The following is an 18832-nucleotide window of genomic DNA, read 5'->3' as shown; positions in this document are numbered from 1 at the left end:
TCTGCTAAACACAAAGGAAGATATTTAATCAAGCAGATCTCGCCCCCCATTGACTACCATAGTATTTGTATCTCAACATTCTTTCAAACATCTTCCTGTGTGTTCAGCAGAACAAAGACATTTATACAGGTTTGAAACAACTTGAGAGTGAGTAAATGATGACAAAATTTTCATTTTTGGGTTTACAGATCATAAAATGGCTAAAATATCAAGATTTTAGAGCAAATGAATTCACTGCCGTGCATAATTACATTATGCATTTTATTATTTATTGCAAATAAGCAACGTATAGAACATTTTATCAGTTCGTACATTCCCTGATAATCAAATACCATGAGCTTTTACGGAATAAGCTGCAAGAACTAGGTTTTGGAAATATGTTTGAGTGCATGAACTTCAGGAGAGACTGTCGGAGTGGATTTGAGAGAAGAAAATAATTCATGGAATAATAAATCAACTACTTTCCAGTTTCCACGCAGGACATCTTATAAACCACATTGCAGTAACAGGCATGTTCAAACGAATCATGCATACACTGGCACATGCATAATAAATAAATTTATTAAAATGAAAATCATACTTTACAACATTATCAGTCATCAGATAAAAAAAAAAAAAAAAAAACAGGTGCAAAGACATTCAACTGAAAAAGCATTTGGTAGTGTCATCGGAGATCACATTTACAACATGTCTGTCACCGTTAGTGTAGTTTTGGCATGTTTACGCAAACCACTGGCCTGCAGTGAGGAACGTGTTTGTGCAAATATCAGAAGGATCATTTGAACGGCACATAAAACACATTTAAACGGTCATGTTTGTTAAATATAAATGGCAAGCAATGGATAAATTAGCAAGACTTGGACTGGTTGCAACAATTGCTTTTGGTCTGTATATTTTCCCTCCAGGAGTTTTAGCCTGCACATCTCGAGACTCTGAATAAGAACGCAAGCTGCAAGCATTGGCAGTAGATGAGCTGGTGGTTGCATAAATCTTGGAAACAAAATACTATAAAACTGCATTAATACTGTTTTTCTCGTCCATCTTGCACACAAATTTTAAGGATTGCACCTGGCATATTTATGACCCTTAGGAAAAAGACAACTCTATAAAGATGATGTCAAAGGCTTGAATCATTCCAACGAAAAATCCCCCAGTAAATCTAACAGAGAGCACAATCCTTCCCAAACGCTCAGTATAAGTAAACCAGCTGGCACTTCTCAAAAACACAATATTTCAGGACAACAATAAATTACAGCCACCCTGTTTCACCATATAAACATAGAAAGTACCAAAAAACACTTTGCAAACCACCAACCAGCTCAGTATTATTTTGGTATAAAGAGTTTTATGGAAGTCGAGCTTGCGAAGGTCTCTGCTCCGTGACGAGGCACTCGTATCCCAGAGGTCAGTGACGAGTCTTGCGTGGGCACCACTCAGTGTCTGGGTAGAGTAGGCAGTGAACCGTTTTAAACCTGAAGAGATAATGGTTGATTAAAGTCACCATGAAATAGAATATTGCAGTTTATTATATGTATAGTATTAAATGATTTAAATTCAGGTTCCTCATAATCTTGAATCATAGTATCTTCCTCTCTCTTGCGGCAACATCTCTTCTCTGATGATGAGGGCGGGGCAACCTGTCACTCACATGAGATCCACCAATTGCAAACCACAACCATCCAATCAATTCCACACAGACAGAATCAAGCCCCGCCCGACATTTGTTCTTGTTTGAGAAGCAATTTCACTCGGATATACGTCACAATAGGGAAGAAAAGATGAGCGCAACTTACATTTTATGCCCGAGGACGTATGAAGCTTTTTTAAAAAACATTTTTAACTTTCTTTAGTGTGTATTGTTGCTTTTTAAAGCATTAAAAATGCTTTTCCAGTGGGAGTGTTTCTGAACTCCCTGAAACGCCTCCATTGAGATTTCTTCACAATATTCCTCATTTAAATAATGCATATGCAGAATAAAGGGGCGGGGCCTGGTTGAGTTAGTTAGTAGTGTGTTGAAACTGGCGGTTATGGTAAGGGGCGGGACATTTCCCAAACACCAATCACAACACACTGCTCCAGCCGACCAATCAGAGCACATTGTGCTTTTCAGAAGGAGGGGCTTCATAGAGACAGGAACTAAACAGAGCGTTACTGACAGACTGGGAAGAGAGGAGCTGCAACAATGGAGAATATGAGGAGAAAAATCAACATTCAATCTAGTAGAGCACAAAAACAACATTGTAAATGAGCATAAAATGGCCTCTTTAATAAAATCCAGCACTGAAACTTATATTGTGTACCGTGAAGGGTCTTCAGCCAATGAGAACACTCCCCCGACACTGACCACATTCCTCCTGTTCTCGAATCCACCATAACTGAGGGTCACCTATGGAGGAAAGCAAAGTAACACAGAAATTGTGAGGATCTCAGTCATAAGGTCATCATGGGATTGAAGTAGGCAGGTATTATGTAAGTAGGATATATATTTACACAGATGGGGCCAAGTAGGTGGGTGGGAGTAATCTGGGATCAAAGCCAAGCCCTCAATAAATGCTGGAAGTGTACACTTGTTTTGACAACCAGGGTGCTACAATATTAACCCTGTAAAGCCTGACATTGTCAGGAAAAAATGTAATTTTTCAAATGCATTTCAACAATAAATCTTGTATAAAATTATATATATATAAAAAAATCTTTTGTTGATAATTTAGAGGCCTTTGAATTCTGCGTATTTAAAGTAGGCTTTATAGGGTTAATATTTTTAGGGGTTCAAGCGCGCAGCTCTGAAACCCTATCGTAATTGTTAAAGGGCACCTATTATGCCCCTTTTTACAAGATGTAATATTGGTCTTGGGTGTCCCCAGAATGTATTTGTGAAGTTTCAGCACAAAATACCCCACAGTTAATTTATTATAACCATTTGAAAATGTCATTTTTGGGGCCTGTTTTAAAAAGAGCTGTTTTGGTGTGTACCACCTTAAATATAAATGAGCTGCATATCCCCGCCCTGCCTTTGGATGAGGGCGTAACTTGCATACCTATGGCAATAAACAGTCGGTAGAAGCAGAATGGCTGAGAGTGAGAGACCCGCTGTTTTGTATGGCATTCAGCCGTACATGTTTGAACCGGAATCAGACCCAGATGATGAAGAGACTCCGGCAGAAGAAACACAATTGAGAATGGAGCAGGACGTCTCTGAATGCTTATTTGATACATGTATGTACTTATAGAGTTTTAATCGCGTCCCCTTTGCAATTATGGATGTGCAACACACACACTGTGATAACGTTCGCGCAATTTTTTGAAACTACAAACACAAATACTGTGATAACGTTTGCTAAGTAAACATACACAGTTTTTAATACAATATCTTTAAAATATATATATATATATATATACGTGTGGATACACACTATACAAACAAGGTTTAAATTATACAGACATTCTACGACGACGACAAGAACTTTAGACGCATTTGTTATTGAACTGGCTGACATCGACTGAAATGACTATTTGCTCAAAAAACATTAAATACACTTACTTCTTCTGGAGGTGACGTTGGATCGCGAACAGTAGGCAACGATCCACACTTGAGGATTAACTTTGAAGCAAGACCTGCTTTGAATTGACCCTCGTTCTTAAAACAGTCAGTCAAAAAATGATTCGCGCAAACATAAACATATTTTGGAATTTTGAGTGGCGCCTTTCCTTCGTAAATAAAATCCATCCACTGCGTTTTCAGTGGCTCTGATGTCGGAAGTAAGTGAAAACTACTATGTTCATTATTACATCCCACAACAGAACACTTATGTTTCTTAGGAGACATTACCGGCTGTCGTTGAAACAATGGAGGATGGTTGACAGATCACCGAGGGCGGGGTCTATGCCACCAGATTGTCAATCAAACCACGTGGGTGGGGCTTAGTGCAATTCTACGTCACAGTGAGAGCAATCTTAGAACAGGGCGTTCTGAGACAGTGCTTATGAATTATTGAGATTGTAAAAAAACCACTGGGTGGATTTTTCTCATTCTAGGGTGGTTTTGCTCACACACTGCCAACACACATTTATGGTCAAACACCATGTAAAAGTGAATTTTGCATAATAGGTGCCCTTTAAAATTTCTCCCGTAAAAGTGATTGGGCAGACCAAACCGTAAGTCATAAAGACTTGAATCTGTGAGGGCTGGTAGTACTCACACCGTCTACAACGTCACCAAGGCTCACCCCAATCAGGCTGATGGGGGCGCTACAGCGGTGAAAAGTACAAAATGTCGAATTTTTGGGGTATTTTGGATTTTTTGAAAAACCTACTTTTGCGAACTAGTCCTAGGTTTTTGACCCGATCAGAACCAAACCAGTGCAGCAAGATTTTCTAGAGTCTGATTGTCAATAATTATCAAAAAAAAAGTTGAAATTTCAATTCACGGTCTCTATGGGCCGCCAAAACGTTTCAAAGTGGGCGGAGCCTCTTTTACTAAAATGGCTATAACTTGTGAACTGAATGAGATATTTTCACCAAACTTGGTACATCTATGTAGGAGCTCATTCTGTGGTTGCATGAAAAAGGATGCGGTGACTGGCCACTTGGTGGTGCTATAACAGGAAAAAAAAACAGCAACTACTTCACCGTTAGTCCGACTGACTTGAAAATTGGCATACAGTGTCTTTGTCCGAGGTGCCATGATTGTCTATGAGGACACTGACGCTTCTCAAAAAACATGTCCGCCATCGGCCAATGAAGTTTGAGCAGCTATCAGACAAGGTTAACGGAGGCCGACTGGAATGAAATCTGGGCCTGTTTGACTCACGGCCCAGAAGCCTGTGAGAAATTTGAAAGATATCGGCTACTTTGCGTTTTTCTCGTACCACATGGTAGAACTCCTCATTCTGAGCAACTTTGCCTCTAAACCACCACTGTCCATCAGGTTGTTCATTAAATATTAGAGATTATTTCAAAAACCAACTTTGGCGAACTAGTCCAAGGTTTTTGGCTTAACCTCGATAACTGTTAAAAAGCTTTAAAAACCATATATTTCATATGGTAAATTGCCTGTGTTGGCTGTAAATGGTCTTTTCCATCTATGATTGAGATGGTTACAGGTTTGCTAAATAAAACAAAAATCTTTTTACGCATGTGCTTAAAGGCCTTAAAATGCTTGAGCCCTGCTTGCAGCTAAATTTACAAGTGTAACTGTTGAAAACAAACTTGCAGTATCTCTATTATACGTTATGCTGAACATTTGGAAAAATCCCCACTCTTTTATCCCGAGGTCCTCTCAGCGATCTGACCTGTTTGAGTATGTTGTCCGTAGGAAGTCTCTGGAGATTCTCCAGGTGTGAGTGAAACAAGCCTGTGTGTGTCAGAGGAACTTCCAGCAAGGCCTCGATGATGTAGCCTACTGTACAGTCGTCTGGGAGGCGGATCTTCTCTGCAGTTGTAATGAAGTTTCCAAGACTGTGGGAGAGAAAGAAATATCGATTTGCATGTAAACCTGTTTCAGAGGCCTCTCAGTGACAATTTGCATATATGGTGTCTTGAATATATAATTACAAGGTGTTGATATCAAAACCGTTGTATGTCAGTCATGCGCTCACTGAATAAAGCTGACAAGAATGCAGGAAGATGTGTTTACATGCAAAGTGGATCTGGGTAACAGGCATGAATGCATGCATGCCAGGGATGTTTTGTTTAAATCTTTCCTACCAAGTAAAAACTTGTTTAGCAGCATAATTAGAGCAAGATCACTGAGCAAAGGGTAGAAGTGAACGTACCTTGCCCATGGACTCATTTTGAGCGCCAAGCCTCGGCTGATGCAGAATCCAGCTCCTCCAGTGGCAAACCAGAACTTCACTGACACCTGCAGAACAGAGATTAATAAAGTACTATTCAAAAGTTTCCCCCACTTAATTACACCTGCTCTTTCTTTCCAGTCAAAGGACAAGCCGAGCTCACCGATCCGTCGCTCTTGACCCTCTCGGCGGCCTCGATGGGGTGGTCCAGACTGGGTCTTCCCAAGTACACGTCCTGTGTGTGAGAGTATGACGACAGCAGCTCCAGCAAACTGGGCAGGATCACATAGTTATCATCATCCACGTGACAGAACCACCTGCAGAACGGATGTGAAGTGAGCGATGCACTCGATAATGTCAGCTTGCATATCGTTAAAACAACAATTACGATATTATTGTAGACAATAAATATCACACAGCCCTTATTGATAATAATCAGAAATGTTTCTTGAGCAGCAAATCATCATATCAGAATGATTTCTGAAGGATCATGTGACACTGAAGACTGGAGTAATGATGCTGAAAATTCACTGAAATAAATTATATTTTAAAATATAGCTCAAAGCAGCAATTAAGGGGCCAAGCACAACAGAAGCAAACAAGGAAGCTAGCAGCCTACCAACAATGTCATAATGGGCTATGACAGCAACTGAGACAAATACAATGCATGGTGATTTTGAAGTCAATCACACCAACAGTAATTTATTTACAGCCAATTTCATGTTTTATTCAATTATAGCGCAACCAAATGGTGCAGTCCCACTGCTTTTTTGAGTGCCCCCATACATAAACATGTCAAATATGGTGAAAATATAATTTCGTTTAGGAGTTTTAGACATTTACATGTATAAATGCATAAAAAATGACCCACACCTGACTTTGATCGCATTTTTTTGCCACTTACTATCAAAATTTTGGCATTCAGCCATTAGTATACAGTAAACGACCTATGTTTTCGATTTTCCTATGGTGGTTTTGTCTCGTTTGGACTAACTGTTTCGGAGATATTCACAAACATTGTTTAAACGCTAAATCACAATGTTGCACTAACCATAAGGTAATGTTTGGTATCGTTGGACTCGGCAAGGATTCAGGAATCCATGAGAATAAGTCAACCACATCCAAAGTTATAAGCATGTAAATATTTTTTTCATCACTAGGTGGCGCTGAAACTTCTCAGACTCCTTCAGGGCTTCGTGCCTATGACCCATACCAAATTTCGTAATGATATGTTCATGCATTTGAAAAATACAGCATTTTACTACAAAATTCAAAAAGGCTGACATCCAAAATGGCCGTCATATAATTCAACTTGGCATGACGCCCCGATTCTAACAAGACCACTTTTATGATTTTTGGACAAACTCATGTTCAGAAGTTTCCGATCGTCATTCTCATTTCCGGTCCAGTAGGTGGCGCTGTGCCGAAACGCAGCATGTAATCTCAGGTCATGCTTGTGATGACACGGGCTAAGTTTGGTCTGAATACAATAAAGTGTTGCAGAGATAGAGCCTTACGTCTAAAATCGACTTGAATTCGACTTGAGTTCTTGAACTTTTTGTCAGCATGGTCTGAAGATGATCTGGTTCCATTTTCATGCAAATCGGAGCAGCGGCCTAGGAAGATTTCGAAAAGGTAGGTTTTTTGGAAAATTCAAAATTTTCATGACGGAAAATGGTGTCATAGGGTGCAATCGAATCGCCTTGAGCCACGGAATCAGAGGAAAAATCATTTATAGTTTTCTAGCCCATACAGAAGTTATTAGCATAAATATGAGTGCAAGTTTGGACAGTTGGTGGCGCTAGAGGGATTGAGTTAGAGACTCCAAATTTGGTATGGTGACAGTTCAGACCGGCCTCTATCAGAGTGCCAAATTTCATAACTTTCCCGCAAGCTGCCAAAGACTTCCAGAGCAGAAGATGGACGCCAACGAATACTTGCTTGGCACGTGCTTGGCCCCTAAATATATTTAAAGAGCAATGTCTAAAAATATTTCACAATATTACTGCAGCCTTGATAAGCATAAGAGACGCATTTCAAAAATCTAAAGATTTAATGTAAATGAATGAAACATCTGCTGATAATGACTGTATGCCGTGATTTCATGCATTGGGAGCTTGAAGAGATGAACTCAACTTTTTTTGTGACTCGATGAATTTGTCATACTCCACGGACATCTTGCAGCACAGGGCTTGACGCGTGTGCGCCGCGGAGCAGTTGGTGTTGATGATGTTGAGCCCTTGAGGAGACAATGACAGACCACTTATGGTTTCATGATTTATGACATCAGGGTGTTTAGACATTACATAATTTCACATGACACACAGTCCATGTCATGATGAAATGAAGCATGAATGGGGTCAGGATGGTCGGCTAGTCGAGCAGTGAGATTTTATTATGGCACCTAGATTTAATCTCTTAATATTAAGCTGTAAAATGGTTTAAAGGTGATTATTTAAGAGACTCTACCTGCTTTCTGCTTGAGCTCCTTATCCTCTCCATCAGTGAAGATAAACGTCTGAAACAGAGAAACAACTTTTTTTTTTATATACATTTAATTTATTTCAGTTAACGTTTATTTTATGCTTTCATGAGAAAGGTATGAGAAAATTACTTCATCTTTAAAGGAACAGATAATGAATGCATGAATGCTCCATGCATCCTGACCCTACATTCCCTCAAAATGTCTATCCAAAACACAAGCCACAAGCATCTGGAGACGAGCAGCACCCCTGATCAACTACAGGACAGAAACATCTCTGGATCCAGGACTTATTCATGAAGTTTCTGGCAACCAGCATGTTTGAGCTTTTAAACCTTTTTAAAAGCTCAAAAGAGTAAATTAAGACACAATTTTCAGTTTTGGATATTGCTTAAAAGTCCACTACTGCTGCTAGGTCACAAAACTGGAAATGAAAGGGATTCTTGATATTTTCCTGGAAAACTCCTGAACAAAAGCCACTGTGAGAATGTCTGAGATTGTTTTTGCCAGCGTTGAGGATTGAAGCTTTCCAACCTTTTTCAGAAAGTATAACTAAAAAAACACTTCTAAAAGTAGAAGGTTATTCAAGTAGAAAGTCATATAAGGAAAAAGGTTAAGAAGTGGACTTTGTCCCAAACTCCGGACATTGCAAATCTAACAGGGAAAGAATGTTTCTTCTGGCATGAGCTGGCACTTACCAAACACCCAATCTGGCTTTATGAGCAAAGCCGAGTTCTTGAAATTTCTCCTGGGCATTTTGGCCCTGTTGTGTAATGGCAAAACAATGGTGCTGCGCTGCTTTACAGGTTAAGTCAATCTCGGGGCCTCTTTGGGCCCCACTCGGCTCTCTGGAGAGGCCTCAGGAAGGGGGAGCGTCTACTGCCCTGGCGCCTTTGGCTTTCAAGCAAACGCACTTGGATGAAAGCAAACACACGCTGTCTTGTGTCTGAGGGTCTCGGGTTGCTGAGGAACTTCCTCTTCCAGGGGGCCCGAGGGGCACCAACACTAACCCCTATACTCTTAAAAGCACCAGGCGCGCCGCCAGAAAGCAGCGGCCACACTTCCTCCTCGCAGGTTTGCGCTGACCAATGTGTGTCTTAACACCTTTAAACATGTCACCGGACAACTGAAATGACATGCACGGGTCCAGAGGAGCAATAAAGTCCACATGAAATGGAAGTTCAGCCCATTTGTTTTGTATTGTGAATGATTCACACATGCATAAATTTTTTTGGACCTTGTAATATTTAATCAAAGTGTCATGAATTGATCTTCTACTGAAACAACAGACTTCTCTTTGGTGATTATTTAATAAGTTTAACCTCATTGGTATTGGCTAATATTGTTTATTTCATTGCCATCATTTAATGCTTATGGGTCAATGATTTTTTTGTCCAAAGGCCTTAATAATAATAATAAAAAACAAAGATATGACATCCAAAGTATGTAAGGTAGTACAACTTGATCTCTTTTATTGAATCCAAAAGGTTTTAATTATATTTTTCTACATATAAAGGTATTTTAAAGATTATGAAGTGTCAAAAGGTCATTTGGTTTAACCGTCCAAAGGCCAATACAGCCATTTCATTTGTGATTAAAATATCTTAAAATGTAATAAATGTATGTATTTTTTTATTCTGGCATGATTTTATAACATCATATATCAATATAGTGCAAAATGGTGTTAAAATTATGTGTAGAAGTCGTCATTTTGTTATGAGAAAGAAAGAATGAATTTCATTGATGTCATTCGGAGAAACCAATATAAAGGGACCATTTTGGATCAAGTCATGTGGTCAATATCATGTGACAGGATGTGACATCATTCAGACACCTGCAAAGGACCACATGGTCTTGAAGCAAAGTAACTAACTCTCTTTTAACTATTTGATAAATTCATGTTTTCACTTGATCACTTGAAACATCAGGTCATTTGGTACAACCGCTATAAACATGGAAAATGTTGTAATATTTTAAAAACTTGCACTAAATATAAAATGTTTGATTGTTCTTTTGCTAGATATCAGCCTGTTAGCATTGTTTGAAAATATCGTCATTCGGTAAAACCGAAATTTTGGTTAAACCAAATGACTTTTTTGGTGACAAATTTTGTCCATCTTGTAAAAAATGTCAAAAGCTGTGTTAATTGATTATAAAAACAACATAATCTCATTGTTATCCCTTAATAAAACTTCAAAATTAATTATATCTCCATTATGCTTTTTTTTTACATTTTTAAAAATGATTATTCGTCTACTTAAAATTAATTTTTATAGCATTTTAATAATTTAACATTATTAAATGTATGTTTTTTAGTAAATCTCAAAATGAATATCCATTTTTGATACTTTTTATATTTTAATGTTGTGAAGAATTCACTTCTAGTATTTAAAATGATTGATTTTAGTTTTAAATGTTTTATTTTTTTATTAATTTAAACAAAATATTATACAATTTATCCAAACCATAAAAATACTTATTGGATAAAAATGGCAAATTATTATTATTATTAATTATTATGGAAAATTATCAGCGAGATGTCATCAAATAGTTTTGACAACTTTATTTTTGAAATTTCTTATTTTATATTTAATTTTCCGTATAAATGCATTTTTTCACCTCATGTTGTTGTGTATGTCGTTCTAATGCAAATACTAGATATGCACATTGATTTAATTGACATTTTTCATTATCATAATTTTCAATATCATTTAAAAAAAAAACTAAGTTTATTTTTCATAGTGGATGTCTCGATTGGGATACAGGATTTGCAATTTTCAGAGAGTTCAATTAAATGTTCATATTTACATTTTGTGTTTGCATTTGAATAGAGAACTTGAGTGAACTAGAACTACCCTAAAAAAAGTAATGAAAAACTACCAAAACAGATAAAAAAAAAAATACTGTGTAACTTGGAAGTTTTACCTTTAATAATAGTGATTATTTAGTAGGCTAGTGGTAGACGAATACAACGCTTCCCTACCTGTTCCTTGGCTTTGGACACCCAGGTCTGGGACAGGAGCTGCAGTCTGGACTTGTGATATTTCCTGGTGGTCTTAACGGCAATAAAAATGTCTCTCAAATCCAAAGAGTCTTTGGAACGGGACCCGGGGGGATTGGCGTGCGCAGCGTCCCCCTCTGACATCCTCTGCGGGTCCTGGGGTCGGCCTCCGGGAGGAAGTGGGTGAATGAAACTACCATCCTTGGCACCATGACTTCCTTGGCCGGGGTTCCCGTAGAGGTCGTGTCTGGCAGGCTTGGCTTGGGGCCGCGGTTGGGGCAGATCCGTCTGACGCTGCGGAGGTTGTAGGGAGGGAATGAGGAGCACCAGAAGGGCACAAAATGCCAGGGAAAGCAGGAAGCAGATTTTGTTGGTGCCGACATGGGATAAGTGCATTCTTCCTGTACTCAATACCAGCGCCTGCCATCTTCACTGCATCACTGCGTGAACAAAAACACACGGACATATCACTACATCTTAAATTCTCTTAATAATTTAATAATCATTATCCAAACATGAAAGCCGCGATACAATACAATTGGGATTTTAAACATTTTGGGATATTGCAATAACATGCCGTAACATGCATAACATTGTGCGTGTCCCTTTAAATGCAAATGAGCTTCTGCTCCCGCCCCCTTTCCAGAAGAGGGCGGAGCTTTAACAGCTCAACAACAACAAAGCTGGAGAATCTCACGCAGCCAAAATGACGAAAGTGTTCAGCCTTACATTGTTCAAACCGGAGTTGGAATGGTTAGTGGATAAATTATTATTTCCCACATTATATGCACAGAGCTTACGTTAAAATTTCCACAATACTCACAATTCCCAAGCTGAAAGTCAGGCTCTGAAAAGAATGATACTCGTCGTCCGTGTATCAATACAATATTCCCCCACAAAATATCATGTTACTATTCTGTATCAATTTTTGCTCCAGCCCCAAAACAAACAAGTCTCTGTAAAAGAGCACTCAGTTCCCTTTATTCCGCCTAAAGCACATTGTGCAATCCAATGAAAGCAAATGCATTCAGTTTCATTTTGGCTCTGGCAAGCAATCTGTCAACCCTAATAACAGCCTTAGCCATCAATACGAGCCGTTTCCTGTCTTCTATTTTCAGAGTTGAACTGATACCTCAAGCAGTCACAGATGTGGAAGCTGAAGGCTGCAGTGTCGGCATGAAATCATATTCAAACTCAAGACCAGCTGAAAACTCTCCTAAATGTGACACACGACTGCTTCCTCCATTTCAACAGAAACAACACCCACATGTATAAAATATTTCATGCTGAATATTTCCTTCTATATAACAGTTAATTCTGGTCAGCACAGTTTGTATGACGCCGCTTGTCTGTGTTTGTGCTTTCCACACGGGAGTGTGTGAGCGCTGCGGATTCACTGCTGAATATAATTAAATAATTTCTTTTTGCATCATGTGATAAAATTACAGCTTGACTGGAAAATGCTTTTGAAGAAACTTTTTTTAAGTGCAAAAATTGTTGTGTGTTAAATATGATGCCACAACTGAGAGACAGTCATAATAAGAAGAAAAACTGATATAAATCATCACACAATAAACTACGGAAGAGGATTAGGGCCAAGCAATAATAAAAAAAATAAAACCATCTTGAGATTAAAGTCATTATAATGCAAGATTAAACTCCAGAACTTGAGAAAAAAAGTAAACAAAATTTTAATAAAGTTGTTGTGTTTCGAGAAAAAGTCGTTAAATTTCGAAAAAGAAGTTGAAATAAAATATAAAATGTCAATAAATAAACTCCTTAAATTTCGAGAATAAAGTCGAAATAAAATGTCGACAATAAACATACTAAATTTCAAGAATAAAGTCGTTGTGTTTTGAGAAAAAAAAAATCCTTCAATTTCGAGAAAATAGTCGAAATAAAATGTCGAGAATAAACATAAAATTTTGAGAATAAAGTCATTGTGTTGAGAAAAATCTTGTTAAATTTTGAGGAAAAAAGTCAAAATAAAATGTTGAAAAACACTAAATTTTGAGAATAAAGTCGTCGTGTTTCAAGAAAAAACTGGTTAAATTTTGAGAAAAAGTCTAAATGAAATGTCAAGAATAAACTCATTAAATTGAGAAAAAAGTCAAAATATAATGTTGAGAATAAACTCATAAAATTTCGAGAATAAAGTCATTGTTTCAAGAAAAAAACTTGTTAAATTTTGACAAAAAATTCGAAATAAAATGTTGACAACAAACACTAAATTTTGAGAATAAAGTCATCTTGTTTCAAGAAAAAAACTGGTTAAATTTCGAGAAAAAAAGTCTAAATAAAATGTTGTAAATAAACTAGTTAAATTGAGAAAAAAGTCTAAATAAAATGTTGAGAATAAAGTCATTGTTTCAAGAAAAAACTTGTTAAATTTCGAGAAAGACAGTCGAAATAAAATGTCGACAATAAACATACAATTTTGAGAATAAAGTCATTGTGTTGAGAAAAATCTTGTTAAATTTTGGGGAAAAAAGTCAAAATAAAATGTTGAAAACAAACACTAAATTTTGAGAATAAAGTCATCTTGTTTCAAGAAAAAAACTGGTTAAATTTCGAGAAACACAGTCAAAATAAAATGTCGAGAATAAACATAAAATTGAGAATAAAGTCATTGTGTTTCAAGAAAAAACTGGTTAAATTTTGAGAAAAAAGTCAAAATATAATGTTGAGAATAAACTCAAAATTTCAAGAATAAAGTCATCGTTTCAAGAAAAAACTGGTTAAATTTCGAGAAAAAAAGTCTAAATAAAATGTCGTGAATAAACTAGTTAAATTGAGAAAAAAGTCAAAATAAAATGTTGAGAATAAAGTCATTGTTTCAAGAAAAACCTTGTTAAATTTCAAGAAAAACAGTCAAAATAAAATGTCGACAATAAACGTACTAAGTTTCTAATAAAGTCGTTGTGGTTTGAGAAAAAAGTTGAAATAAAATATCAAGAATAAACACAAAATTGAGAATAAAGTCGTCGTGTTTTGAGAAAAAAGTCTAAATAAAATGTCGAGAATAAACACGCATTCGATCAGTGTCATATTCATTGAATATTGATCCTAGAGGACATGACAGAGTTGGATGACAGTCAAGCTAGGTCTATATTTTAGGCTTTCTTTCAATAACAAAGAAATACAGCTTTAGCTAATTATAACCCAATAATAAGTAGCATATGAACTTTAAAGGGAATTTGCAAGCGGCTTGGTGTGTTTAGAAGAAAGAAAACGGTACAATTTGCACAATGTACTCGCAAAAAAACGAGACATTCTGAACGCTTAATGGTAAAAACACTTATTATTAAAAGATCAAATTCTGTACACACCTTATTAATAAACTATGTGCAGATAATCATAATGACTTCACCCTAGGCTGGACGAGTGTGTGCAGACATTGATCTCTCTGTGTAGCTATTTAATAAAATCTGTGCTTCTGTAGAGATATAATATAGATTGTCCTTTCTGTTTGCACATTTACAGTAAAACACATCGACGCCACTTTTTTCATTCTTGAAGTGAACTTTTTGCCTGTATGGTGATTAGATTCACTGTTTTGCACTGAACGAGAATGCGGCATATAGCGCTTCATCTGTAGCGCACACAGGGAGCGCAGGAACAGGCCTACTCTTCTTGAGCTTCAACGAACAAATACACATAAAATATGGCAAAAGTTGGAAGTGAGAATTGTTATTGAAAGAAAGCCTAAAATACATCTTGACTAAGTGATTGAACTCTGTCATGTCCCCCATCAGCAATGACTGATCGAATGCGTGTTTATTCTCGACATTTTATTTAGACTTTATTCTCAAAATTTAACGTGTTTTTCCTCAAAACACGACTTTATTCTGAACGACTTTCTCAAATTTTATTGAGTTTATTCTCAATATTTTAATTTGACTTTTTTCTTGAAAATTTAACAAGTTTTCTCTTGAAACAATTATTTAAATCTCAAAATTTTATGAGTTTATTCTCAACATTTTATTTAGTTTTCTCAAAATTTATGGAGTTTTTTCTCAACATTTTATTTAGACTTTATTATCAAAATTTAACGCGTTTTTCCTCGAAACACGACTTTATTCTGAATTACTTTTTTCTCAAATTTTATTGAGTTTATTCTCAATATTTTAATTTGACTTTTTTCTTGAAATTGAAAATGTTTTTTCTTGAAACACAATGACTTAATTCTCAAAATGTAATGTTTATTCTCATTTTATTTAGAGTTTTTTCTCAAAATTTAAGGAGTTTTTTCTTGAAACACAACTTTATTCTCAAAATTTAATGAGTTTATTCCCGACATTTTATTTTGACTGTGTTAGTTCACCCAATAATGTAAATTCTGTCATTAATTACTCAGCTTCATGTCGTTCCAAATCCATAAGTCTTTCATTCATCTTCAGAAAATTTGGACTAAACCACTCAATTCATATGGATTAGTTTTACGATCTCTTTATGAACTTTTTGAAGCGTCAAAGTGGTAGTTGCGTGTCAACGGAGGGTGAGAAAGCGCTCAGATTTCATCAAAAATATCTTAATTTGTGTTCTGAAGATGAACGAAAGTCTTACGGGTGTGGAACGGCATGAAAGAGAGTAATTAATGACAGAAATTAACCCTCTAACCATTACCTATGAAGTGTTTACTGAACTGACAAGGTGTGTAAAACAGCCTGCGCCTATATAAACATGCTAAAAAATAGTTTGTTGTGTTGAATATGATGTCACAAGTGAGAGACAGCTTTTATCGATAGAAAAAAAAAAGATATAATTGATTGTAGCAGAATATATATTGAAATTGTTTATAATTATTTCAAGTTTTAAAGATGCAATATTTAATATTTTTTTAATGATTTTCCATGTTTTAAGATAGAAAATGTGTCTGGTATAAGGATAAAACAATATAATCTTAAACCTAAAAAAATCAAGTTTTAAGGTGACATTTATAGGGGAAAAAAGTGAAATAATCAACAAAAAAGAACAGTGACCGATACAAAAAACATATTGTTTACATGTAACTTTAATGTGTTTCAAAAATACCATGGTACTACAATACTACATGAATAGGGCACTGCCATGGTAACTGACCATGTCCAAAAATCATATTATTACCAGTGCAAAAGTCATTTTAGGCTTCAGGACTGAAGTGACCTGCTCTAAGGTTTCAGCTGCAGTAAAGACACTGTTTTTCGAGGCATTTTCTGTACTGAACAGAGAGTTCACACAAAACACACAATAAACACTTTGTAAACAAAGATAGGAATCAGTCATAAGAGTCTCTTACCGAGAGCGATCCGGATCCTCGGGACTTTTAAACGAATAACCCCGTCAGATCAGAGTAAAGCGACAGCACTGCTGGAGATCTTTGTTCGTCTCGTCGAGTAAAGTCCGCATGAGTCATCCACACTCAGCTCTTATTGTTCCTGTTTGACTTCTTCGCTTGACGCTTCTCGAACTTCTCCGATTATTTATTACAATGTTCCTCCCGGTTCAGCTCTGAATCACTGCTGCTGTGTTGTGCTGGTTCTGATGACCTCTGTGACTCTGACAAACACATACTAACAAATACATTGTCCTTTCTGTCTGTAGATGCCAAAGGGGCATGCTTTGGAAACCAGCGCCCTCTGGCGGATGTGACGAGATCATCATCAATGTCCTTGTGCTGATGATGGTGTATCAGAATATTTTTTATTTACAATAGAAAAGACAAATGTGTATTTCTGATGATTTTTTATGTAAATTGCTCGTTCTGTGGTCTCCAAATTAAATATATGATCATTTACTACAAGAATCTCTGGGATTTATAGTTTTGTGGATTCCTGAAATCTCAGGAATATAAGTTCTTCTTGGGTTTACATTATGAGAGAGACAATTTATACACAAGTGTAAATTTAGAAAGAGTGTCTGATTTTGAATCTTTTCAAATCATTTTCATGCATATAATTCTGTCATTCAAGTTCTCAAATAATAATAACAATAATAAACTTTAACCAGTTGCATATTTTTGTATTAATATTATTATCATTAATATTATTTTATATAATGCTGCATTCTTACATTACTTAGTCTTACCTTAGGTTAACGTTTTTACTTTTAGCTGTTTTAATGTTTAATTAAAATTATATTATAGGTGGGTTTATTAATTATTGTAACTGTTGCATTGTGAATTTCCCTGAACTGAACATAAAACTGAACTGACATGGCTTGTAAAACAATTTTACACTTTTTTTAAATCAAAGACAGACACTGAAAGATATCTGCTGCCCTCGTGTGTCTGTGAGAGGAAACGCAAGCATTTGCCTCCAGCCAACCTGATATAGGCCTGTATAGGCAAAACTGACGACGGGTCGTTAATGATTAGTCCACTTTTAAATAAAATTTTCCTGATAATTATCTCACCTCCATGTCATCCAAGATGTCTTTCTTTCTTCAGTGGAAAAGAAATTAAGATTTTTGATGAAAATATTCCAGGATTATTCTCCTTATAATGGACTTCACTGGGCACAAGACGGTTGAAGGTCAAAATGACAGTTTCAGTGCAGCTTTAAAGAGCTTTAAACGATCCCAGACGAGGAATAAGAGTCTTATCGGTCATTTTCGAAAAATAAAAATAAAAATAACTGTAAAAAAAACTGTATATGCTTTATAAACACAAATGATTACCTTGTACGTGCTTCCGCTTTCCGTATTCTTCAAAAAACTTACGCTGTATGTCCTACGCCTTCCCTGTTTTACTTACGGAACGAACGCGGCGCCAGTTCTGTTTTTTCCGTAAGTCGGTGACATCACGAACAGCTTTGTTGTTGTTAAGCAACCAAAGCACTAGCTGTTAAAGCTCCGCCCTCTTCTGGAAAGCGGAGCTCATTTGCATTTAAAGGGACACACACAAAAACGGTGTTTTTGCTATAATAAATGCTATAATAAATGATCTGTGGGGGATTTTGAGCTGAAACTTCACAGACACATTCTGGAGACACCAGAGACTTATATTACATCTTGTGAAAGGGGCATTATAGGTCCCATTTAATTACAAAAATAAATAGGTTGCAAAACTCTTTGCAGTGTGAGTAAATCTTTGTTTTTCTTTATGCTGTTTTCATCACGCACACACAAATTTACTTTCTGTTCTGCTGTCATTGTTTGTGACTCTAAAACCTTTGCTTGCGAGTTGAAAATCTTTTAATCTAAGTGAAGCTCCACATCAGTATCTAAGCACCAGAATAAAAGACCTGTTTCTATTGGTCGCTCTCCCTTGGCGCATTATTGTGGCCACGCCCACTACTTACAACTTAAAAACAATAATTAGCTGCCCAACATGTCATTTCTTTTTAAAGCAAAATTGACACAATTTATAGACATATTAACCAAGTGTCTTTTCAGTGGGACATTTTTAGATGACCGAACCGATCCCAGAGTTCCAAACCGGAGAGAAGGTGCGAAGATCCGTTTTTTTCTGATGGATCTCCGAAGCTACAGAGACTCTTCTCTCAATACTTTTTCATTTGCAATTCTTTATTTTTGATTGCAAAACAACTGTTTTTTGCTCAATACTTTATTTTTCAT

At 36.4% G+C, this 18832-nt stretch overlaps 1 protein-coding gene across 1 annotated transcript; it reads right to left on the bottom strand.

The window, feature by feature from the left end:
• Positions 1 to 543: 543 nt before the first annotated feature.
• On the bottom strand, positions 544 to 16901 carry rfng (RFNG O-fucosylpeptide 3-beta-N-acetylglucosaminyltransferase). The gene is made up of 9 exons (XM_048169915.1): positions 16554 to 16901; positions 11258 to 11715; positions 8262 to 8310; positions 7929 to 8031; positions 5956 to 6109; positions 5775 to 5860; positions 5292 to 5457; positions 2301 to 2386; positions 544 to 1472 (listed from the first exon to the last, which is right to left on the bottom strand). Exons 2-9 carry the CDS (start codon positions 11669 to 11671, stop codon positions 1406 to 1408), a joined length of 1125 nt encoding a protein of 374 aa, XP_048025872.1. The 5' UTR covers positions 11672 to 11715; positions 16554 to 16901; the 3' UTR covers positions 544 to 1405.
• Positions 16902 to 18832: the final 1931 nt, after the last annotated feature.

Source organism: Megalobrama amblycephala, linkage group LG20, assembly GCF_018812025.1.
Source record: "Megalobrama amblycephala isolate DHTTF-2021 linkage group LG20, ASM1881202v1, whole genome shotgun sequence".
NCBI lineage: Eukaryota > Metazoa > Chordata > Actinopteri > Cypriniformes > Xenocyprididae > Megalobrama > Megalobrama amblycephala.
Note: the sequence above shows the minus strand (reverse complement) of the source record. Positions and strands in the feature narration are given on the sequence as shown.